The following is a 24,573-nucleotide window of genomic DNA, read 5'->3' as shown; positions in this document are numbered from 1 at the left end:
TTTCAAGGCTGATGCTATGATGTAGCAGCTAAGGCTGCTGCCTGTAGCACCAACATCCTGTTTGGTGAAGTCCAGGCTCCTCCACTTCCAAGTGAACTCTCTGCTGATGTGCCTTAGACAGTCCTCGGGACTCTACACCCACATGGGAGACCCAGATGAAGCTCCTGGCTCATGGCTTTAACCTGGCCCAGTCCTGGCTGTTGGCCATTTGGAGGGTGAAACAGCAATGGAAGATCTATCCTTCTCTCTGTCTTTGCCTCCATCTCTCCTTCTCTATAACTCTTATTCAACCAAATATATATATATATATATATATATCTTAAAAAAAAAGACTTTAAGGAGCAGGCTTTTGGCATAGCAGTTAAGACATGACTTGAGATGTGTGCATTTCATGTTAGAATGCCTTGGTTCAAGTTAGGCTCCACCACTGATTTCAGCTTCCTGCTACCGTGCACCCTGGGATGTACCAAGTAATGGCTCAAGTACTTAAGTCCCTCACCCTCATAGAGGAGACCTGGATTGAATTCCAGACTATTGATCAAATATTCTAATTTGGGCATCCTAAATGCTACATTAAATACCTCTCCCCCAACAACCCCAATCTTTTTTTTTTTTTTTTTTTAAGTAAGTACTTCTAGAGCAGCCCATGATGTGGTATAGCAAGTAAATCTGCCAGCTGCGATGGCAGCATCTCACATGAACACTTGTTCCTGTCCTATCTGTTCCACTTCCTACCCAGTTCCATGCTAACATCCTTGGGAAAAGCCCCGGCATATAGACCCAGTGCTTAGGCCCCTGTACTATGTGGGAGCCCTGGATGACTCCTGTCTTTGGTCTGATAGAGCCCTGGCTGTTGCGACCATTTGGGAAGTGAACCAGCAGATGGAAGACTCTCTCACTCTCTCACTCTCTCACTCTCTCACTCTCACTCTCACTCTCACTCTCTCACTCTCTCTCTCTCACTCTCTCTCTCACTCTCTCACTCTCACTCTCCTCCTTTCTATAAATGTGACTTTCAAATAAATAAATATATTTTAAAAACAAAATACTAATGGGGCTGCTACTGTGGGGTACTAGGTTAAGCATCTGCCCTCAGTGCCAGCATCCCATAAGAGCACCAGTTCGACTACCAGCTGATCTGTTTCTGATCCTGTTCCCTGCTAATGTGCCTGGGAAAGCAGTATTAGGTGGCCTAAGTACTTGGGCCCCTGCATCCCCATGGGAGACCCGGAAGAAGCTTCTGACTCTTGGCTTCGGAATGGCCCAGCTGCAGCCATGCAACCATTTGGTAAGTGAGCCAGCGGATGGAAGACCTTTCTCTCTGTTCCTCCCTCTCTCTGTCTTTAACTTTGCCTCTCAAGTAAATAAATAAAAATTTTTAAAAAACTTCTTAACTGTCTATAATGCTTAATCTTCCTGATAAGATAATGCTTATCTTCCTGATAAGGTGCAAAGTAAGTAGATCTAAAGACATTGAGAGAGTGAGCCTTGCTTACATCTGATGGAAGAGGTATGAATTTATACTTTGTGAGAATTCGGCAGCCATTGTGTACTTGTTGGGGACTCATATATTTAATAGGTACTATACATAGTAAATGTTAATAGAGATGATTTTATATTGAGCAATAACCTGTTCATTTTCATTGATAATCAAATACTTGCATATAGTTCAGTATTCTTTTAAATGTGAATTGCCATTGAGTGAGCTACAATCAACTCTTTTTTTAAAAAAGATGTATTTATTTATTTTTAAAGATTTATTTTATATTTATGTGAAAGACAGAGTTACAGAAAGAGGTAGAGACAGAGAGAGAGTTCTTCCATCCACTGGTTCACTCCCTGGATAGCCGCAACACGCATAGCTGAGCCGATCTGAAGCTGGGAGCCAGGAGCTTCTTCTGGGTCTCCCATGTGGATGCAGGGGCCCAAGGAGTTGGGCCATCTTCCACTGCTTTCCCAGGCCATAGCAGAGAGCTGGGTAGGAAGTGAAGCAGCCAGGACTAGAACTGGCACCCATATGGGATGCCGGTGCTTCAGGCCAGGGCTTTAACCTGCTGCACCACAGTGCCGGCCCCTGTTTATTTCAAAGTCAGAGTTACACAGAAAGAGAAGGAGAGGCAGAGGGAGAGAGAGAGAAAGTTCTTCCATTCACTGGTTCACTCCCCAGTTGTCCTCAACCGTCAGAGCTGTGCTGATCTGAAGCCAGGAGCCTGGAGCCTCCTCCAGGTCCCCCAAGCCAGTGCAGGAGTCCAAGGACTTGAGCCATCTTCTACAGCTTTCCCAGACCATAGCAGAGAGCTGGATCAGACGTGGAGCAGCTGGGATCGAACTAGCACCTATATGGCGCTTTACCTGCTACGCCATAGCGCCAACCCCACAGTCAACTCTTTGAAGGTATATCTGATAAAATAAGGAATTTTAGCCAATATTTCCCAGATGCTCTAACATCCCCTTCTTAGGCTATGGACATTGAATTTCCTTTTCTTTCTTTTCAAAGAAGTTCAGCCTTTGCAGAAATTGTGTCATGAATTATGTCAAGAAATATTCCTGCTGTTAAATAGCTGTTTCATTGCTGTACTGTAAATTTGAATCTGATCACAATGCTTCATAAGAATTAAAATTTGTTTGAAAAATATATAAAGCATTTAAATTCTTTTCAAATATGTGTGATTACATTAGTTATTAATGTGTAGGTCAGAGCATTTTCAATTTTCTTATTGGATATGGAAAATGCTTAGAGTAAATCGATAATTTACTGTTTTTATTGTGGATAGTATAAGAAGTAGTTACTTTTTTGAGAAAATCACTGGTATTTGGTTTCTTTCCTCTGGGAAGATAAATGTTAAAAACAACTATTTTGGTTGTCTAATACAGAAAAATGCATAAAAAAGCTCCACCTTTAATGATTGTCTCTGTAATGGTACAGTTACATTCTTGACAGTGTTCACCTTGAGATGTGAAGTACTCAGTGCAAATCTTGCATTTTCAAATTTTCTTTTTCAGAGTACATGGAAACTAGACATTAAGATTTTAATATAAATCAATGTTACAGAACAATGAGACTCCCACTAGGAATAATTGCATTGCTTAAAAATCATGAACTTGATAATTTTGGAGAAATTCTATGATAATAAAGCCTTCCAAAAAAGGGATACATATTAAATTAGTAATCAATTTAATTAAAAATGGGTAGATTAGTAGTAATTAAGAAGAAATTTCCCTTTTGATCCATACTGTCTTTGGAGAAATGAATGCTTTGCCATTATCTTTATAGTAACCGTCAGTTATGACATAAATTAATGCTAATGTTAAATCTTGACAACTTCTGCTTTGGAAGTTCATACATGATAGTTATAACTATAGTTGAAAGAGATGTTATCAAGTTGTCTGGGACCAAATAGTTTCTCTTTTCTGTATAGAAATATTAATTTTACTATAGGATATTTTAAGGACATAAATATCAGAAATATATTGCTTTTATTGAAAAGATTATATAATTAAAGCTTTATGGTTAAGTCCATTTATGAAGTACTGGTACAATGATTCCAATAGAGGCCTTACATATTCTGATTAACACTTGAATAATTATGGTAAAAAATGAAGATAGAAAAGCTATAATTTCTCAAGTTAGTGTTTTCTTGTTCTAAGAAAAGATAGAACTGCATTTTTAATCCTTTGAATGTTACTGGCTTTTGAAAGCATTTAAGTTTACTTCCATTTAAAACCTTTATAATAGATTGCAGTTTTGTGACTTTCATATATGTCAGTCTTTTGTGTTTGTAACTCTTTTCTCCTCCAAATATTAGAGCAAATTTTTGAGTAAAAGATGTTTCTTTTTGGAAAGAATAGGATTTACTAGTTGTTGAAGTAGGAAAATGAAAGAATTTACAGAGTTGTAAGTTCCTTATCTACTTTGTAGATGTTATGAAAGCCTATAGATGTAATAAACCTTGTGTCTTATAGATTACCAGGTGACTATGACAGTTATGGATAGGTATATTACGTTTGCAAACTATCTGGTTTTCTTGCAGCTAATCTTTATTCTTTAGAATTTCTTTAATGTTGAAATGTAACCTTGGTTATCTCCTGGTTTAATTGGCATATTGATAACCAGTATTAAATCCTAAAAATATAGTAATTTTTCAGATTCTCTGCGTATTGTCTTTTAAGTCACTTAAATATAATCATTACTGAAAGTTACATGTAAGCTCCCGATTTCTATAGAAAATATATTTAAGAATTAGTGTTTTCTTTCTCTACTAAGTTGGAAGTACCTATTTCTGGATCTGATGTCTTCCTTGTTCTTGGTTTATTCCCATCTCAATGGAATCTGTCTTTAAGAAACTGCCTTAGAGAGCATTAATTTCAAATCCTTATATTTTCAATGTGTTCGTCCTCTGTCCTCACATTTTATTGACACATTGGTTGAATTTTAAATTTTAGGATGAAAGTAATTTTTCCTCAAATCATTGAAAGCATAGTTTCGTGGTCCTCTAACTTTTTACTGATGCTGATGCATTGTTTGTTCCTTTTTAGGTGACTTGTTTTTCCTCTCTGTTAACTTTTATGATTGTATCTTTATGCTTGGTATACTGAAATGTCAAAATAGTGCTGTACTGAACATGAAGGTTGCTTCTCCTGCATCCCTGTCACAACTCACTACTGAGCAGTGGCATGTGCTTGATCCCATTGATGGTTAAGGGATAGACAGGCAATCCAGGTGAAAGGAGGTCATAACATGGCATTGTTCTGGCCATACAGAGAGGATCAGGGGTGGTTTTGTTAACTTTTATTGGTCTTAATAGAATAAAGCCTAAGATGAAGGTGGTTGACAGAAGACAGCATTTTCTCCTTCTGTCAGAGATATGTGGATATTAGACCTATAACTGTTACAGCTTTTTTTTTTTTTTCATTTTTAGGAAAGAAAACTTGGTATCAAATTTGACACACAAAAAAGGCAGAGCCTATAGAATTGTAGAATAAGGATGGCTCTGGGAAATCCTCTTCCATTACTCTTTTGATTAACTTCTTTTGATTTTCTCTGTTCCTTAATTGCATGAGTGGTGAGCATCCGGCCCAGGGACCATATAAGGCCTTTGAATCATTTGGGCTGGCCCTGCCAAGGCAACTGCAGGCAGGACTCAAAATTCAGTAAATCTGTAGTAGGCTGATTTTTAAGTTGATAATTTTGTATGGCTTGCAAATTATGGTATAATAATCCAGAAGACCCTTGGCAGAAAAGATTTCCTACCCCTGCGTTTTTTCTGATACTCTCATTGGTCTTGATCCCTTCCCAATTGAATCTTCATGTCTTTTGTCTTTTCTTGGATACTTGCCATCACTTTTTGTTGGATATACTGTGAGATTTCCCTTTCGAATCTCCCTACTGCCTTGTCATCTTTTTTTTTTAATTTTAGAAATTATATTTTCAGTAGTCAAGAACTTTTGTGTTTATTAATTGTTCATCTTTTGTAAGAACATGTCTCTGTTATTACAGAGATGACATCATACATTTTTCTTAAAATATAAGGAAGAGATTTTAATCATTTTATTTTGTTCCCTGAAATATTAGCATGTTCTATTGTGGGTGTGGGAAGCAGGGCCCGGCTCCCACAACATGGCGCTGAGAGGGAGTAAACAAGTTCTACACAGCGGCTTCAGCTTCGGCTGCTTCATCAGTTTGACTAATGAGTTGCAGGAGCTGACCCAACCTCTGATTGGAAGAAAGCGGCGTGCTCAGCACGCGGGCAGCGGAGCACGGATGGGTGGAAGAGGACTATTAAAGGGGACTCAACAGCACTTTCTGGGACAACTACTGTCTCCGGGCTGGTGGAAAGTTCGCTGGGGAGCTCGTTATTTCGGTCTTCTCTTTACCTATTCTTGCGTTGCTATAGAAAAAACCTACAGCAATTGAAAAACAGCATCCGATCCGGTGCTGCTCCTCCGCTCATGGAGGAGGGACAGTGGGGAGTCTCTGTCCTACGTTTTCTTCTCCTTTATGTTACAGGCTTTTCTTATACATATTGTATACATATTATACAAATATATACTTATATTTTTACACATATACATATATAAATATGTATTTCTTAAACATATACATATACAAATATAGGATAAAATTGTATAACCAAAGTCTACTTTTAATATACACCTATTCAAATGTAAGAATCAGGAAAGAGGAGATATGGTTATACGCTATGTGTTAACCTGGAATTCTTGGTTTTAATCTCTTCTTTGCAAACTGTGGATTATGGCTTCCTTAGCTGATTTATTAGTCATTATTCTTTATTCATCTGCCTTCTGAGTCAAAATTAATTGAAATCTTTTTTTCCATTGATGGATCTTTCCTTCTCTCCTTGTTTTTGTGGGCTTATACCTTATTTTTATTTTAATAGAATCTCATAATTTAGAAATCTGTATTAATTTCATCTAATAGAATATGTTTAATACACTTCCCTAGAATGAATATCTCAGTCTTTCTTTTCTAGTCTTTGGTACTTTTCTCTCATTGGGTCTTTTATCTTGGTGTTGATTTTTAATTTGTTAGTAGACATTTGTATTGTAGAATGTAACAATAAGTGAATGATTGCCTTGTTTTTTTCAAATGGAATATTTACTGTTAAAAAGAAATGAGAGAATAAATGAATAAAAAATAAGCCTGACCAATCAAATAAATAAATAAATAAATGATAGGCTTTTTAAAAAGTACATTTTAATTTAAAATCTTAGGAAATGTCAATCGCCTCTTTTAAGTTTTTTTTTTTTTTTTAACATTTTATTTATTTGAGAGGCAGAGTTACAGAGAGAAGGAGAGATGGAGAGAAAGGTCTTCTATCTGCTGGTTTACTCTCCAAATGGCTGCAATGGCCAGAGCTTGGCCTGGCTGAAGCCAGGAGCCAGGAGATTCTTCTGGGTTTCCCAGATGGGTGCAGGGACCCAAGCACTTGGGCCATCTTTGGCTGCTTTCCCAAATATGTTAGCAGGGAGCTGGATCAGAAGTGGAGCAGACGGGACTCCAATTGGTGCTCATATGGGATGCCAGCACGGCAGGCGAAAGTTTAAGCTACTATGCCACAGTGCCGGCCCCTCATTAATTTTCTTACATTATTTGGAATTCATTTGATTACAAGAGACAGGAATTCACATTTAAACTGTTGTAAATAAGGGGCCAATGCCATGGCACACTTGGTTAATCCTTCACCTGTAGTGCAGGCATCCCATATGGGTGCCGGGTTCTAGTCCCATCTGCTCCTCTTCCTGTCCAGCTCTCTGCTGTGGCCCAGGAAGGCAGTGTCAGATGGCTCCTGCACCCGCATGGGAGACCAGGAGAAAGCACCTGGCTCCTGGCTTCAGATCGGAGCAGCTCCGGCCGTAGCAGCCATTTGGGGGGGTGAACCAACGGAAGGAAGACCTTTCTCTCTGTCTCTCTCTCTAACTGTCTATAACTCTACCTGTCAAATAAATTAAAAAAAAGTAAAGTAAATAAAAGCAAATTTATTGACAGTAACCTAGAGGTATGTTTGGCTTCAAGTAAAGTAAATATAGGATAAAATTGTATAATCAAAGTCTACTTTTCATATTTTGTGTTCTGCTTCTCTGTATCTACTTCATGTTGACTGTTTTCTCAGGATTCTCCTGTTAGAGGATGACTCCAAGTTGCCTTCTTCCTGGTTCAAATAGGAAAAGCTCCAGTCCTCTTTTTTTTTTTTTTTTTTTTTTGACAGAGTGGACAGCGAGAGAGAGAAACAGAGAGAAAGGTCTTCCTTTGCCGTTGGTCCACCCTCCAATGGCCAGCGTGCTGCGGCCAGCGCACCGCGCTGATCCAATGGCAGGAGCCAGGTACTTCTCCTGGTCTCCCATGCGGGTGCAGGGCCCAAGTACTTGGGCCATCCTCCACTGCACTCCCGGGCCACAGCAGAGAGCTGGCCTGGAAGAGGGGCAACCGGGACAGAATCCGGTGCCCCGACCGGGACTAGAACCCGGTGTGCCGGCACCGCAAGGCAGAGGATTAGCCTAGTGAGCCGCGGCGCCAGCCCTCCAGTCCTCTTAAATAACTAAAAGGAAAATACTATTGTTTAATTGTTACTCATTGGTCTGACCCTTGTCGCCCATGAGACAGTCATTGTTGCATGGAAATTTCATTTGATTGGTCAGGCTTAGATCATGTGCCACTACTGAAGTGAGAGATGGAGTTATGACTGCTGGGACAACATTTACCAGTAATAAGGAACATCAGACTGTTGCTGGTAGAAAGGTGAACTATGGCTGAGAAGCAAACAGCATCATGTTTCCTGAAATTAATATGTCCCAACTATTTACAGACTTGAGTACCATTCTAGATGGTTCCTTCATTATTTTCCTCCTCTTCTTTATCCTTGTGAGCTTCTTTTCTTCCTTATCCTCTCAATCTTCCTTCCCTTCCAAAATATCTGCTTTCAAAGACTGTGGGCTATATGGGCCATAGCAATGAGCTTATAGTGTAGGACCTGAGTATTCAGTTGCTTGTGATTTCTTCATCTTTACATTCTATAGGCATGGTGAACTCAACAAATTCAAAGCTTACTCACTTTTCAATACAGATATGTTCCATTTCCTGTATTTTCCTCTTAGTTAAAAACATCATTCTTTATCCCAATACCTGTCAAATCCTGAGCCTCACTACTGGACTACTTTTTCTCAGGTCTTTTCCCAACCTTATGACCTGATCACTAACACTAGATCTCTAGAATCTATGATTTCCAACATCTGACCCTTCAACCTGAGATCTCAACAATGTGATTGTTCACCTGTGCTATGCAAAAGAACTAACCAGCTTGTCTTCTACATTGCCATATGCTCCATCCAGCCCTCTGTCACATCGTTGTCTGCTGATCTGTATAAATGCTTAAATAACCTACTATTATGATGAAGTCTGTACATGTTAGCCTAACACAGACACTTCTTTAAAAAGAGGCCCTTGCAGTGCTATTGCTTCATTCTTGCCATTCCCACAAGACTTTGGGGTCAAGTTATAATGAATTAATTAGGTTTTGAGGAAGTTGCTTTTTCAGGTTGGAATCTTTCCCTGTGATTTTCTGTACCCTTCTCTCTTGTTCTCCTGACAAACTCCTTTTCTCTTCATACCTTTTTATGAAGCCTATGCTTCTTCCTATCTGTTACATGGAAAGTTATCTATAGCTCTATTGTGGCCCTCCAATGCATTATTAGGATTATTTATGTGATTCTCTCTCTTGGTAGATTATGAGACCTTAGGACCATGCTAAGTCCTTTGTGGCTTTGAGTTCTAGTGAGTAGCAGGATTCCCAGCATATGGAGGTGTTTAAAATAAAGGATTGGTGAACCAGTTAGTTTGGTCCAAAATGTATTAAATTATTTTTATCTAATAATTTATTCAATACAGAAGATCTACAACATTGTTATATTATGTAAAACCATTAATAAATTCATTTTGTTTTTGTTTTTTTTTTTCTATTTAGAATCTTAAATGGAATGGCATCATAGTGAAAGTTTTCCAGTAGTGGTATTCTGTCAGATTGGGCAGATTTGGCATCAGCTGTAGCAAGAATAATTTGCATCTGTTGTATATTTTATAAAAATGCTGAGCTGACACTTTTAAATTATTTTTGGTATCTCCATATTAGACAACCTGCTTATGATGGAAAATTACTTTGTGCATCTCTTTTCCCCTCAGATTTTGAGATGGAAAAGAACCCAGATCCTTGATGGTTCTGAAGCAAACCCAAAGGCTTTATAGAGTGGGAGAAACCAGGAGGACCCAGACATGGTGCTAATTAAATAGACACATAGCCCTGTACAGATTGCTCCTGGCTTTTTAGCACTGCACAGCTTGCCTTGAGCCCTGTAATTTCCCAAGATTTTGGACATTAAACCTGGTCCCTTGGCACAAGAAATACTTTCCTACTATTGATTCTGGACTCCAAATGGGAAGAGTTGTCATTGTAACAGACCAATGTCATTTTTACTCCCATGTGCAGCTTTGTTGAGGCTAAGCCATGCCTGACCCTTTCACATGATAAAGTCAAGCATGCATGAAGAAGCACATGGTAGAACGTATGTCTGGAAATAAAATTTGGGGCCATCCTTGTCAGTTGTCATTGTTTATAAACTTGCCACAGGTTCAGCAGCTTTATCTATAGATTCCCCCTAAAGTGTAGAAAATGAAGAATTCATTCATTTTGGCAAAAGTTTCTCTTCATCCTTGAACTTTCTCTCCTGGTATCACTGATTTTGTGTCTATACGGCACATGTACATATGTATTCTTTCTGCTTTTTTCCCCTGAACTAGTCTTTCTATAACTTCTCTAATTGACTTATTTCTATTTCCTGTATTCCATTTTTCTAGAAACTATAGATTTCTTCCTATTTTATAATCTACTCTACATATTTTAGTGTATTGGATATCTTTTTCTTTAAAGTTTCGTTGTTTATACTTTTCAACTTCTGATATCAGTGTTCTTTTGAATTTTCTTTTCTGTTTTCTTGAATATTCTCCCATTTCTTTTTTTTTTTTTTAAATAAGGAATGTGGGCATATTAGCTGGTGGTATCTTCTTTTTTTTTTTTATTTGACAGGTAGAGTTATAGATAGTGGGAGAGAGAAACAGAGAGAAGGTTCTTCTTTCCGTTGGTTCACTCCCCAAATGGCTGCTACAGCCAGCACTGTGCCAATCTGAAGCCAGGAGCCAGGTGCTTCCTCCTGGTCTCCCATGCAGGTGCAGGAGCCCAAGCACTTGGGCCATCCTCCACTGCCTTCCCGGGCCACAACAGAGAGCTGGACTAGAAGAGGAGCAACCGGGACTAGAACCCGGTGCCCATATTCTCCCATTTATTTTCAACAAAAGCTTTTGTTATCTGTTTCTGGAGTTGTGTTGTATAGGATGTTTGTTTCACTCCTGCAGTCTTACTTCATTTCTAGACCAGGAGTTTATCTTGTCTTTTCTGTATTCTCTATTAAATGACTGAGAATGCAGTACCAATATTGGTGAACATAAATTGCTTCCTTCTTTTATTGCTATCCTTATGTATTTTTGGAGCACAGGACTTTATTGGTGGTTATACGGCAGTATTATAGATCTTGAACTGACCTTTTTATGATTACTTTCCCTTTTAAATTGAGAATATCTTCAATCAGTGAATATGTAGTGTGTAAATCATCAACTAGTCATACAAACAATGATATGTCAGTAAATATTTAGAGATGGGGGTCTTTCTTGTAATAGATGATTTAATAGGAACTTGTCCTAATCTTGACTTTTCTGTTAACTTTATATTACTATTGTTTAGAGACTCTTATGTCTTTAATTCAGCAAACATTAATTCAGTGATTTTAGTATGCCAGTATTGACTATAGTCTCTGCCCTCATGGACCCTAAGTGGATTAAAACACATATACAGAAAAGCAAATAAAAGGTATTGTTACCCTCAGATTGTGCGGTTAAAAGGTGATGGGGATTCAGAGGACAAAAATATCCCCTGTACTGGTGAATTAGGAGAAGCTATAAGGTAAGTTATAGTTGAAATCCTTGAAAGTTGCTTGGATCTTCTTTTTAATATTCACTTATTTATTTTTAGTGGTACACACACACACACACACACACACCCCACACACAAGGGGGCAGGGAGAAAAAGGAGCTAAAGAGAGAGCTCTTAACTGCTAGTTGACTTTTCAAAAAGCTGGGAACTCAATTTGAATTTCTCAGGTGGGTGGCCAGGGACCCAGCCACTTAAATTGGCCTACTGCTACATTAGCTGGAGGCTGAAATTGAAAGCAGAGCCAAGACTCAAACCCAAGCAGTTCAACATCACATGTGGGCATCCCAACTGATATCTTTACCATCAAGCCAAACATCCACTCTGCCTGATTAAATTTTGACAGACATACATGGAAGGATGGCTAAGACATTGTTGCAAATTAAGGGCATAGCTTGACTGTAGTAGTCAACTTTTTGTCACTATAGCTACCCAATACAGCTACTTAGGAAGGAAGGAAGTTTATTTTGGACATGATTTTGGAGGTGTACAGCCCCTACGATCAGGTAGACCCCATTGGTTGGGCTGTCTTGTGAGGCTGGTGGATGGCAGTGAAAGGAAGAATGTGTGAGGAAGAACAATCATATGGTGAATCAGCTAGCAGAGAAAAAGAGAGAACAGCTGAGCCTTTCCAGGATTAGGTAACCAATCATCTGCTGAGAACTACCTTCTTGGAGCATCTTCCCAGTGACTTAAGGACTTCCTGGAGACCATAATTAGATCAAACTTCCATCTTCTTTATACCACCAGTCCATGACTTTGAGACCTGTCTGCATGTGATCAGGAGCCATATCCTATTCAAATCAAAGCATTAACCAAAGTTGTAGAAGCAGGAAATTATGAGATGTATTAGGAAAATAAAGAGTGGTTCAACTTGGCAGCTAGATTTCAGGTCTTCTCCTCCCCTCCCCTCCTCTCTCCTCCCCTTCTCTCTCCTTTCCTCCCCTCCCCTCCCTCCTCCCTTTCCTCCCCTCCCCTCCCTTTCCCTCTCCTCTCCTCTCCCCTCCTCCCTTTCCTCCTCTCCCCTCCCTTTCCCTCTCCTCTCCTCTCCCCTCCTCCCTTTCCTCCTCTCCCCCCCCTTTCCCTCTCCTCTCCTCTCCTCTCCTCTCCTCTCCTCTCCCCTCCTCCCTTTCCTCTCCCCTCTCCCTCTCCTCCCCTCCCCTCCCTTTCCCTCTCCTCCCCTCCCCTTCCCTCTCCTCTCTCCTCTCCTCTCCTTTCCTCTCCTCTCCCCTCCTCCCTTTCCTCCTCTCCCATCCCCTCTCCTCTCTCCTCTCTCCTCCTCTCCTCTCCTCCCTTTCCTCCTCTCCCCTCCTCCCTTTCCTCCTCTCCCCTCCTCCCTTTCCTCCTCTCCCATCCCCTCTCCTCTCCCTTCCTCTCCTCTCCTCTCCTCTCCTCTCCTCTCCTCTCCTCTCCTCTCCTCTCCTCTCCTCTCCTCTCCTCTCCTCTCCTCTCCTCTCCTCCCTTTCCTCCTCTCCCCTCCTCCCTCTCCTCCCCTCCCCTCCCTTTCCATCTCCTCTCCTCTCCTCCCCTCCCTTTCCGTCTCCTCCCCTCTCCCTCCCCCCTCCCCTCCCCCTCCCCTCTCCTCTCCTTTCCTCTCCTTTCCTCTCCTCTCCTCTCACAGAGAGAGGGGGAAGTAGAGAGAAAAAGAGAGAGAAATCTTCTATCTGCTGGTTTACTCCCCAAATGGTCACAATAGCAGGGGCTCAGCCACACCAAAGCCAAGAGTCAGGAACTCCATCCCGGTCTCCCACCTGAGTGTCAGGACTCCAAGTCCTTGGATCCTTCTTTGCTGCTTTCCCAGGCACGTAAGTAGAGAACTGGACTGGAAGTAATACAGCTGGAATTCGAAGTGGCACTCATATGGGAAGCTGGCATCGCAGGCAGTGACTTAACCCGGTGAAGAATAGTAGGAAGTAAGTTTGTGAAAGTTGATTGAAACCAACAAAACTGTCTTAAATTTAGGTCAAGGATTGTTTAGGTAATGGGAAGCCTGTAAGGTAATATTTTGCAAATTCAATTTTATGGGCCACAGCTATTTTTTTAGTGAAAGGTACTAGAATAAAATAGAAAATATCAAATACATTATACTTAATGTAATTACTTTTAGTGTACCATTGCATATGTGTGTTAGTGTACATACACATGTTATATGTATGCTAGGTTGTTAGATTATATGTATTTCTTACTGTTTAAAAATTCTTAGGCGGGGCACCGGATTCTGTCCCGGTTGCCTCTCTTCCAGGCCAGCTCTCTGCTGTGGCCAGGGAGTGCAGTGGAGGATGGCCCAAGTGCTTGGGCCCTGCACCCCATGGGAGACCAGGATAAGTACCTGGCTCCTGCCATCGGATCAGCGCGGTGTGCCGGCCGCAGCGCGCTGGCCTCAGCGGCCATTGGAGGGTGAACCAACAGCAAAGGAAGACCTTTCTCTCTGTCTCTGTCTCTCACTGTCCACTCTGCCTGTCAAAAAATAAAAATAAAAAAAAAATTCTTATGGTCATACACATTTGAAAGCCACTGTTCTTAAAGATTACAAAATAAATGACTTAGAATTGTAGGATTAGAAAGTGACTTCAAGGTCAACAAATTGAAATACTGCTAATTCAATAAATGGATTAGAGTAGCGTAACCCTATAGATTAGTTCAAATTGAGAACTAAGATACTAGGCCAGTTGAAAGGTTATGAGTACTTGAACTGAGGGAGTACCAATTGAAAAACTGAAGGGAGGACATTGAAGAGAGGGATTGAAAGGACTTGATGATGGCATTTAAATAGTGGCAAGGAGCCTATATAAGGCACCTTCTAAACTGATGGCTCTGTGGGTAACATACAGCTTTCGCTACACAAGACTGATAATCACAGTGAATTGTGATGGCTGTGTATTAGAAAGGTTGATATCTGAAGTTTTGCAGCATCTTGTATTTGCCATCTCTTTAATTTGGCTTAGGAAAAGGTGTTAGAACTGTATATTAATTGATCCCTTAAATTCTATATAGGGTTTCTCTCCAGTCTCTCACCCTCTACAATTTGTCCTGCAAACTCTTATAAGGTTAGTCTCACATGTAGATCTAGTCACATTTCTTTATTAAAAATCTTCATTGCTTACCATTGATTCTTCCCCATTAAATGTAATAGCCTTTTTCCTTGAACCTTCAGAAAACATTGTAGCTCCCTTAAAGTACTTAATCTACCTTCATATACAAAGCTAGTGCTTCTTTAAAAGGTTGTATGGGCTTTGTTTAAAGATTATTAAGTAAAATGAGGGGTAGGGATATTGTATTTCATTCTTTTTTGTTCCAGTAGAATTCATGGACTGTATCAGGCCTTGTGAAGAATGCTACTCTTCTAGAATTCAGTAATTCCATCTGTAAAATGTGGACATAGCTTTCCTTTTATTTAGCTGTTTTTGACAACAAATGGAAACATATATGAGAACTTCTTTAGGTTTCTATAGTGAAAAAATGCTATGAAAATTAATCTTTTTTTTCCCCTCTACTTGTCAACCTCACGTCAGTCTCAGGTCTTTCCTTCTCCTTCATTCTCTAGCTTCCAGTATAACCCAGTAAAAGTAAGTCATTTTTTCCATCACATATAAAGTTCCGCTAGTGAATTAATATTCAGAGTTGCTGCAAGTAGACACTGAAATGAATGTAATTCTTCTTGACTTTATTAGTAAGTTAATGCAGAGAAGAAAAAGAATGATAATTGTTCAAATTGTGAAAGAGGTTTTAATGGGAGTAAATTTATATCATAGATTGGATTGAATTTATCCTCCTACATTTATTTCCTATAATTTTTGACCCTAGTGAGTCTTTTTTAGACTTTTTCAGTTAGATAATTTAGCCTGCCATGACATGGGGGATTAATAATTTCTATCCAGTTTCCTTATATGAGTAAACTGAGGCAGGAGCCATTTTAGAAAGAGATAAATGGATAAACCCAAATGACAAAGGTTTTCATTTAATTGATGCTTTATCTCTTTTAAAATTTATTTTGCTGTGTTCTTTTAGGAGTTAATTCCATACTTATCTTTAAAATCTAAGCAGTGCATTTTTTTATTAACCCATTTGTGAAAAGCCTCAAGCAAGAACTTCCATTTGAAAGTTTGATGAACCAGGTTTGGAGGTTTTATACTTCTCAAAGAGTATATGAAGAAGTCATTTATAAAATGGCTCTTTGAATGTCCAAAGGCAGTAAAATGGGGCTATTATTTATGCTCCTGTAAGGAAAAGCAGTTACCTCAGAGCACCAGCGGAATTTCACCATACTTATTTATAGTAGCTACAGTGCTGGGCCACGTGATTACTTTGTGTACATGCACACAGTTAGTGCTTATATATCCATAAAAATAAGTTCACAAATCAGGAAATCAGAAGCTATTTATTAGGCATTTATTTTTCTTGTGAGGGATTCTCTGCTTCCTACTATAGAATTGATTCTGGAGCCATTGAAGCAGCTCTTGGTCTATTTTAAGAGTAGTTCCCTGTGGATTCTTTCTTAGGTAGTAATTTTGCAATGTGTTGGGGGGAGAAGCAACATTATTTTATGAGTAATCTGTGGTCTTCTCTTTTGAGCTTTTCATAATTTAACTCTTTTACACATTTTGATGGTGGGGAAATAGGCATTTGGCCTAGTGGTTAAGATGGTGGCTGGATGCCTATATCCCAAATCCAAGTGCCTGGGTTCCACACCTGGATTTGCTCCTTATTCCATTTCCTGATAAAATGCCCTCTGGTAGACAGCACGTGATTGTTCAGGGAGTTGGGTCCATGTCACCTACATGAGTGACCTGGATGGAGTTCTTGGCTCTTAGCTTCTCCCTGGCCTAGCCTTGGCTCTTATGGTTATTTGAGTGGATAAGAGCTGTCTCTGTAGCTCTCTACCTATCTCTCAAATAAATAAAATAAATTTTCAAAATTAAAAATATCCATTTTTTTTCTTCTTGATCTTATAGCCATTTTTGTAACTTTCTTAACCTCTTCCAAGTTCTTCTATTTTGAGTGGTCTTATAGTCTGTCCTTGACCACAGAAAGCTACTAGGAATGAGATTTGTGGATTTTAATATAGAATAATGTGATACACTAAGACAGAATTTCATAATCTGGAAGGGAGAGGTGTTCTTGAACTCCTTGATATTTTATGCACATTTTTTCATGTATGTAAATTTTTCTGGGGAGAAGTCCAATTTTATATCATATTTTCACAGTGGTCTGTTCTTTTTAAAAGTTTAAGATTACTTCTTTAACCATTGATTTCAGAAAACCTTTTAGTCTGGTAGTATTACTGACTGCTTACATCAGGATTGGGTTGTTTTCTGAGTTTTTAATACATGTTCTTCTATGTGCTCTGAGATCAGAGGGCCTTTTTGTAGCATCCAAAGAGGGATGGGTCAAATGCAGAGAGCATCTGAGCCTGGACAAAGCACTCTGTGGCTCTGAAAAAGACATTATGATTTCAAAGAAAAGAAAGTATAAAGTGGCATCTTGAAATTTTAGGTGAGAAGTGATGGGGACTATAGATGGGACAACAGGCATCTATAAATAGGTAAATAGGTTTTAGGATAGGATACCAGTGCAAAAGCTATTGATACTGATCGCCTTAAATGCTCCTTTGCTTTTTTGAATTTCTATTGCATTTAGTTGCATTCGTGGGAAATTTTTCTGCCTTGTTTTACATAGTGATTTGCAAATATAAGTTTATATGGTTCTTTTTTCTTAGTTTATAACCTCTTGAAGGCTTTTCAACTTTGGGTGTTCTTCATGAATCACCATAATACCTTGTCATTAATAAGTATTTAGAATTTTTTGGTTGTTGTATATTTGCTTTACAGAGACTGTTGAGTATTATTGTGACATCACACAGTTAATTTTATGGCAATCTAACAGTGAAATTCCTCTCAAGACTTAGTATTTTTAATAGTTTTTGGCTTGTAATAACTATTGGACAGTTTTTAATGTATGAACACTGTAAGTCATGCAACTCACTTCAGTTTTTACTTGATATTGTTGTAAAAACCAGATACATATCATTTTTTGTAATTATACATGTAATCTGATTTTAGAAGGAGGAGTGGTTATTAAATCAGTAATCAAAGTGATCTGTGTTCTCATTTTACAGCTCTCAGAATAATTTTGGTTTATGGCTACTAAAAGTGTGATCTAGGTATTAGTCTGGTGCTAGACCATGAGGTGTCTGTTACTGATTCAAGATACAATGTATATAGAACTTAAAAATAAGCATTTAGAGGGCCGGCGCCGCGGCTCACTAGGCTAATCCTCCGCCTAGCGGCGCTGGCACACCGGGTTCTAGTCCCGGTTGGGGCGCCGGATTCTGTCCCGGTTGCCCTCTTCCAGGCCAGCTCTCTGCTGTGGCCAGGGAGTGCAGTGGAGGATGGCCCAGGTGCTTGGGCCCTGCACCCCATGGGAGACCAGGAAAAGCACCTGGCTCCTGGCTCCTGCCATCGGATCAGCGCGGTGTGCCGGCCGCAGCGCGCCGGCCGCGGCGGCCATTGGAGGGTGAACCAACGGCAAAGGAAGACCTTTCTCTCTGTCTCTCTCTCACTGTCCACTCTGCCTGTCAAAAAAAAAAAAAAAAAAAAAAAAATAAGCATTTAGAAACTTTTATAGTAATTTGAAAGAGTAGTGTTATAAATTGACTAATAATAAATTTGACTTTGTATTTTGTATCTTAAAGATTTCATTTACTGTAATTCATTTTTATTGTATTTTACAAAAGATTCTATCATTAAGGGTTTGGAAAAGTTTTTTTTAAGAAGTGACAAATAGTTTGAGAAGCATTGTTCTAAGTGTAGGGCAGAATCAGACATTTTTCCTCTGCTCTCTCATTGCAGTCAACACAGAAGACTTCTATAGCACGAAAGGTATGGAGGTTTCTCCCTACCCTAAGTAAACAATACTGACCTACTGATTACAAATTAGGGTTCTCACACCTCCTCTTCAAGTTGATTAATTCGCTAGAGCAGATCACAGAACTCAGAGAAACAAAATATTCCCATTTACTGTTACATTATAAATATTTTAAATACTATAAGTATTACTTTAAAGGATACAAATAAGCAACCAGATGCATATATACATAAGGTCAAGTCTGAAAGCCTTGGAAACACAAGCACTGCTGTCCCCATGAAGATGGGGTACACCACTCTCCTGGCATGTGGATGAGTTCCAGTTTGCCTTTCTGTATTCTTCTGCATATTCAACTATCCAGAAGCTCTCCACACCCTGTTCTTTTTATTTTATTTTATTTTATTTTATTGGACCACTGTGTAAGCGTTATTGAATCATAGACAACCCTGTCAAAATGAAACAAAAAGGGTGTGATCTATTGCTAGCAGACTCACTGGAGAAATCCACAAGTCCTGTGTGTTCTTGGCCTCTCTATCATTCCTCCCTCAGTATGTTTTTGGATGTTTAAAAACATAACTTCATATAGAGATGCAGGCTGAGGATATGAACAGGCATTTTTCAGAGAAAGAAACTCAGATGGCCAAAAAATGTTCCACCTCACTAACTAAAAAGTCACTCTAGTAGGAATAAAAAATGATTCTAGTTTTGGAGAAGGAGGTGCCCTATGTGCTACCAGAGCCTTATAAATTGGTTCAGCCTTTCTGTAGGATAATTGGCAGAACTGACCCATCTTTACCAAACAATTCAACTTTAGGGGAATTTAAGCTAAGAAAACAACTAAAGCTATACTTGAAGATTTAGAAGTGATTGGCAGTCTAAATTATGATATATCCCTACTGTGGAATGCCATATAACATCAAAAGTGAAGTTTTAGAAATACATCTGTATATAGCATTAATAGAAGGATATGTTGCCAAATGGTCTGTATGGTATAAAAGTTTTATAAAATGTATTTATGCCTAGAAAAATATCTGAAGGATGCATTTTAAAGTCTGAATGCAAGTAGTAGTAAGAGCACATAAATTTTGCACACTTGAGTGTTTTAAATTTTTTTCTAATAAGCATATATTGCTTTTGAAGCTTCTTTGTTGAAAATTTGGCCTTTATTTAAAAATGCGTGGAATGGCATAGGGAGAAAGGAAACCTGATAATCAACAGGAAGTGGACCATTCCCCAGGTCCTTTCTGAAGGTTCATGAGGAGCCTGTTTTTCTTTCAGAGCTGGTTCTTAAAAGCTGTGTTTGAGAGAGTTTTTTTTTTTTTCTGTGACAAATGCCTATCATTTTCTAAACAAGAAAGCCAATGTCCCAGTTAGGTGCATGGAGTTATTTTCATTTGCTCGTGGTCCTGTTGTGTTAATACTGAATAAGCAGAGACAGCCTGACTGGTGGTGAAAGATGGTAAGCCAGCCTCAGGGCTTTTTCTGGTCAGTCCTAAACCTCTGATTGCCACGTTTTCCTAATTTCCCATTTCCAGGGCATCACTAGAGTGACCTTGCTGGCTGAGTATGATGCTCTGAATCTCCAAGATTTTCACATGCATTTGGAAGTGGGCAGCCAGGCGATTGTTTACAGCACTCCAAATGAACTGTGCACTCACAGCAAGTTTGATAAACACACATTTCCTCCTTTTATCAGTGAGATTGCAGAATGTGAAGTATGAGTTTCCAGTTTTACTCATTCCCCTCAACCCTTTTCCTGTTTAAAAACTTAGACATACTAATTGGATTCTGATCTGTCCCTGTTTTTCATTCTACTTACTGGTAGTTGACGGCTTATCCCAATGCTTACCTAGGCAAGGTTTGGCAAATCTTCAAAAATAAACTTTCCATGCATACAACTTAAAGGAGTTTCATCCTAAGGAATGTAATGTGAGCGCTAATTAACAGTAATGACTGTTAATCACTTTGCTTTTTATAGTCCTTTAGGAGCACTGCTATTATCCAATGCAGTTAAAAATGCTTGTATATGAATCAACAATGCTGCATCCTTTTAGCAGCTATTGCTCACAATCAAGATTTGCATAAATTAGATTTAACTAAATTGATTTTAATATGCTATGTTTCAACAATGGTAAACTTAAATATCTAGTTAGATATCCTGAGTATTAAAAAGATACTACCTGATTTATTTTTGTTGCAGTCATCTTTGTGATGATGAAAAACAATATGGAAATAAATTTTTCTCAGTTCATAATGCTTTCTCTTAGATTTCTTTGAAATTGCATGTGACTTCATAGTTACAATAGCACTTTGATTCTGTTGTAAGCAGATCAATGAAAAGCAATAGGCTTGTTTTAATTCTTTCTAAATTTGTATGTTGACTTCCTGGAGGATCTTACAGATTCCTTAAATTATTTAGTCCATTTGTATAAATGTGGTTCACAGGATTGTGCATTCAACAATCATTAAAAATGGTTGTCTTATAGCACATTTAATGTATTATTAGAACATTGCAAAAGCTTTCTGTTTATTTACATGAGTTCAACATACCTATGAGCTGCCATACCTCAGGAGGAGACTAAGCAAAACTCATAAATTAATAATTTAAAGAAACAATACTGAAGTTGCATTTTGGTTAAGTTAATAAGTTAAAGCATTAGAATCTGTACTAACCACTGTAACAATGCTTTACTTTTGACTTTATTGGCTGAAAATAACTTGTTAAACTGGGGCTTTTGTAATAAAATGAAGTTCTACATACCATCTAAAGCCCCTTCCTCTCTTTTGATTTATGAGTAGGTTAACATATTATTGAAGAATTTGTAACACTTTCACAGTTCTACACTTTGATTTCAGAGAAGGTGCTAATCTCTGTGAAAGTTTGAGAGTGACAAAATGAGTTGTGTACCCCCTTTTGCTGGAGAATTTTGGGATTCTACAATTAAGACCTTGGTTTTATTGTGGTGGTTATGTTAATGTTGATTTATTTACCATGTTATGTGCTGGTATGATTAGATGTATATTAATGTAGTATCTTCCTTTTTCGTTTTATATATTATCTCTAGTTGATTTGGATTATGATGTTATAATTATTACAGCTAATGTTCTTGTTTCTTCAGAGGTTTAGCAATTCAGGACATTATTTTTTAAATACCAACATAAAATAGCTTACCTTTTTTCTTATTTGAATTATTTATAGTGTTAAAATTTAAATTTTTGGTGAGTAAGTGGGCGGGAAAATTGTGTGGTAGTGTAATAAGAAGCTTTAAACTGTATATACTAGTATTGTTGTATACAGTGCAAACATTGAAAATTGGGGGGAATTATACTTAATTGAATTGAATTTCAAAGAATTATAACTGAAATAATGTGAATAGTAGAAAATATATGAAAGCTCAATTGAATGTTATCCATGTGTAATTGTTAGATTTGTGAGTATTGTTTTATATCACTTATTTTAGATCATGCTACTATTTTACAATAGCACAAAATGTGTGTCTATGAGGAAAAATTTGCTTTTCCTATTTTGCTTTGAGTTTTTATATATAATACAATTATATCTAAAAAAGATGAAGATTTCCATTCTCATTATTTTTTCAGTGTTTGCTGTCATTTCAGAGTAATTGATCAGTAGCCCTCATTTCATCCAAAGAGAGGACAAATGGAAGTGGCCTTTTAGATAAAAGTATGCAAACAGACTGCATTCTTTCTGTTGATAGAATTATGGAGAGATTGTAGGAGGTACCACATTCATTTTCCTATTGATTGTGAAGAGGGTTCTGCAGTGGGGTGCTGTTTCCAATGGATAAGGAGGTGCTGTGATTAGTTACCTTTCTCAGGAAAGCATTACAAAGGGAAATGCAAAATGTGTGCTGTGCAGTCTTCTCACTTTGACAGTTGTTTTTGTTAAGTTTTTTCCACCATTGAAGTCCGGCCTATTTTAGAAAAACATACATTTTGGCTCTTTTCCTTTATGTTAGGCTTAGATTTCCATGCATTTGATCCTTTAGAGAAATTATACATTATAGTCAGTTTTTTTTCTAGGTTTCTCTTGTAAAGCTTCAAAGCTGATGCAACAGTGCCCTCTATAGTTTTTTAGTGAATAGTAGATAGATGTAGATGATTTGGAATATTTAGGTTAAAAGCAGCATATTTTAATTTAATTTTTGCTCTAACAAGAGATCCCTTTCTGCTAGGTAGACATTCTTGTTTTTCACTAGCGGCTTTACTTTTAACAAAGGGAACAAAAGACCATTCTGAGTTTTCATTTAGAATTATTAGCTACCTCTTGTTACCCAGTGGTAAATCTCAAGTTTTATCAGGCATTCCTCAGAGTAATTTGAGATAGAAGGAATCTTATAAACTGTACTGTCTCTTCGTGGAATATTTTTTGAAGTTGAACTCCAACAAGAGTATTTAAGAAATAACTTAGTTCCATGGTACTTAATTCTGTTTTGAATTTGAATCTGAGTGTGCTGCCTAGAACTTAACTTGTACTTGTGCCTGCATTAAGTAACCTAGGCTTTATACATGACAGTATTTAAATCTAAGCCAAGAGAATACACAATAACTGAAGTATTTATCATTCATTAGCATTTGTTTAAATTGTAGATTCCTTTCATTTTTGGTTACCTATGTGTATAGGTTAATAGTCATGTTATTCATTATAAAATACAAGGAAAGGTAAAGTTATAAATTGATAATAGAAACAAGCATCATATTTAAATATGATTAGATGAGAACAATTTTCACAGATCAAATCTATTTGCTTCATAAAGTGGTTTAGTAAAAAGACCATGAGCCTAGGTTCCAGTTTCTCCATGTATTTACAAATAGTGTTAAGCATACTTCTGTGTTTTTGTAATATTTATTTTTTATTTATTTGAAAGGCAGAGTTACAGAGGAGGGAGGAGAGACAGAGGTGGAGAGGCATTCCATCTGCTGGTTCACCCCTCAAATGGCTGCAAAGGCTGGGGTTGGGCCAGGACAAAGCTAGGAGCCTAGAGCTTCTTCAGGGTCTCACAGGTCAGTACAGGGGCCCAAGCACTTGGGCCATCCTCTGCTGCTTTCCCAGGTGCATCAGCTAGGAGTTGAATAGGAAGTGGAGCAGCCAGCTCTCCAAGAGGTACCCATAGGGGATGTTGGCTTCCCAGGAAGAGGCTTAACCTGCTTTGCCAGCCTCGAGCATATTTCTTAACTACTGAACCTGTTTTCTCATCTATAAAATGGGAGTAAAAATAGTTTATCCTTTGAGATTTTTGTGAGATTAGAGATATTTATTATATATTAGATATTAGAGAGATATTAGAGATATTATATATTAGAGAGATATATATTAGAGGTAATTTATTTAAATTTGCCAGGCCATTATAGATGCTCAAACAGTAACTTTGTTTTAAAAACAATAGTGCTTTATATGAAGATTTAATGTAAAATATAGAATACACTTAGTGCATTTTAGATTTTTCAAATCGAGTCTTGTAACTTCTAGTGATTTATTTGACTCTAAAAGTTGGCACAACATTCCTTCGTAGTGTGGACTGACAAAATGAGATGTATATCAACTTTTGGCTCCTACAGTTCTCATTCCTAAACTCCTTAACTAGGCCATCTTTATTAATTTTAGTGGACATTTATGCACACACCAGTATTTGGCAATATGTTGAAAACTGATGATAAATAAAACAGGGGGAAGCAAAATAAAACAAACTTTAAACATTTTCTCCTTAGTGTATTTGGGAATATTTAGGATCCTTTTTCTTTTACTTGTATTCTTAGTAATAGTCTATAGCCCTTTATGTTTTCTAATTGAATGGTATATGCTTTCTCCACCTGCTGCAAAGAAAACTGATGTGTAAAGTGGTCAAAGTAGAGTTTTAATAATAGAAAAGATAGGGGCCTAGAGATTATCTCCTTCAAGGAAACGAAGTTTAAAAGCTACTTATTACAGTGCTGTGTATGGATATGTGTATGTACACACACCTTTTGTTCTATGGAAGGACTTTGTTTTACTTTGGTTTGGATTCATAGCACCCAATTCTTTACCTTACATATAAAAGGTGCTCAATTAATGTTGTGCTGAATCAGCATTTTTGAACATCAGGCCTGCCTTTGTTGATATGTAAGATTTGGAATATCACCTGTGTAAAAATGCATA

At 38.0% G+C, this 24,573-nt stretch overlaps 1 protein-coding gene across 23 annotated transcripts in view; it reads left to right on the top strand.

The window, feature by feature from the left end:
• DPH6 (diphthamine biosynthesis 6) overlaps positions 1 to 24,573 on the top strand; it is a 227,114-nt gene that overhangs the window by 9,214 nt on the left and 193,327 nt on the right. For 10 of the 23 annotated variants that reach the window (XM_089309391.1, XM_089309392.1, XM_089309396.1 and 7 more), the window contains exon 4: positions 19,952 to 20,131. The exons of 11 other annotated variants lie outside the window; for them this stretch is intronic. In XM_089309391.1, coding sequence (XP_089165517.1) covers positions 19,952 to 20,131 — 180 coding nt within the window. Of the gene's footprint in view, positions 1 to 607; positions 1,289 to 19,951; positions 20,138 to 24,573 lie in introns of those variants that run through there. 2 more of the 23 variants (XM_008269244.5, XM_089309405.1) reach the window with 2 other exon arrangements.

The sequence above is a fragment of the Oryctolagus cuniculus genome, chromosome 12 (assembly GCF_051225735.1).
Source record: "Oryctolagus cuniculus isolate XC-2025 breed Fujian yellow rabbit chromosome 12, ASM5122573v1, whole genome shotgun sequence".
NCBI lineage: Eukaryota > Metazoa > Chordata > Mammalia > Lagomorpha > Leporidae > Oryctolagus > Oryctolagus cuniculus.
Note: the sequence above shows the minus strand (reverse complement) of the source record. Positions and strands in the feature narration are given on the sequence as shown.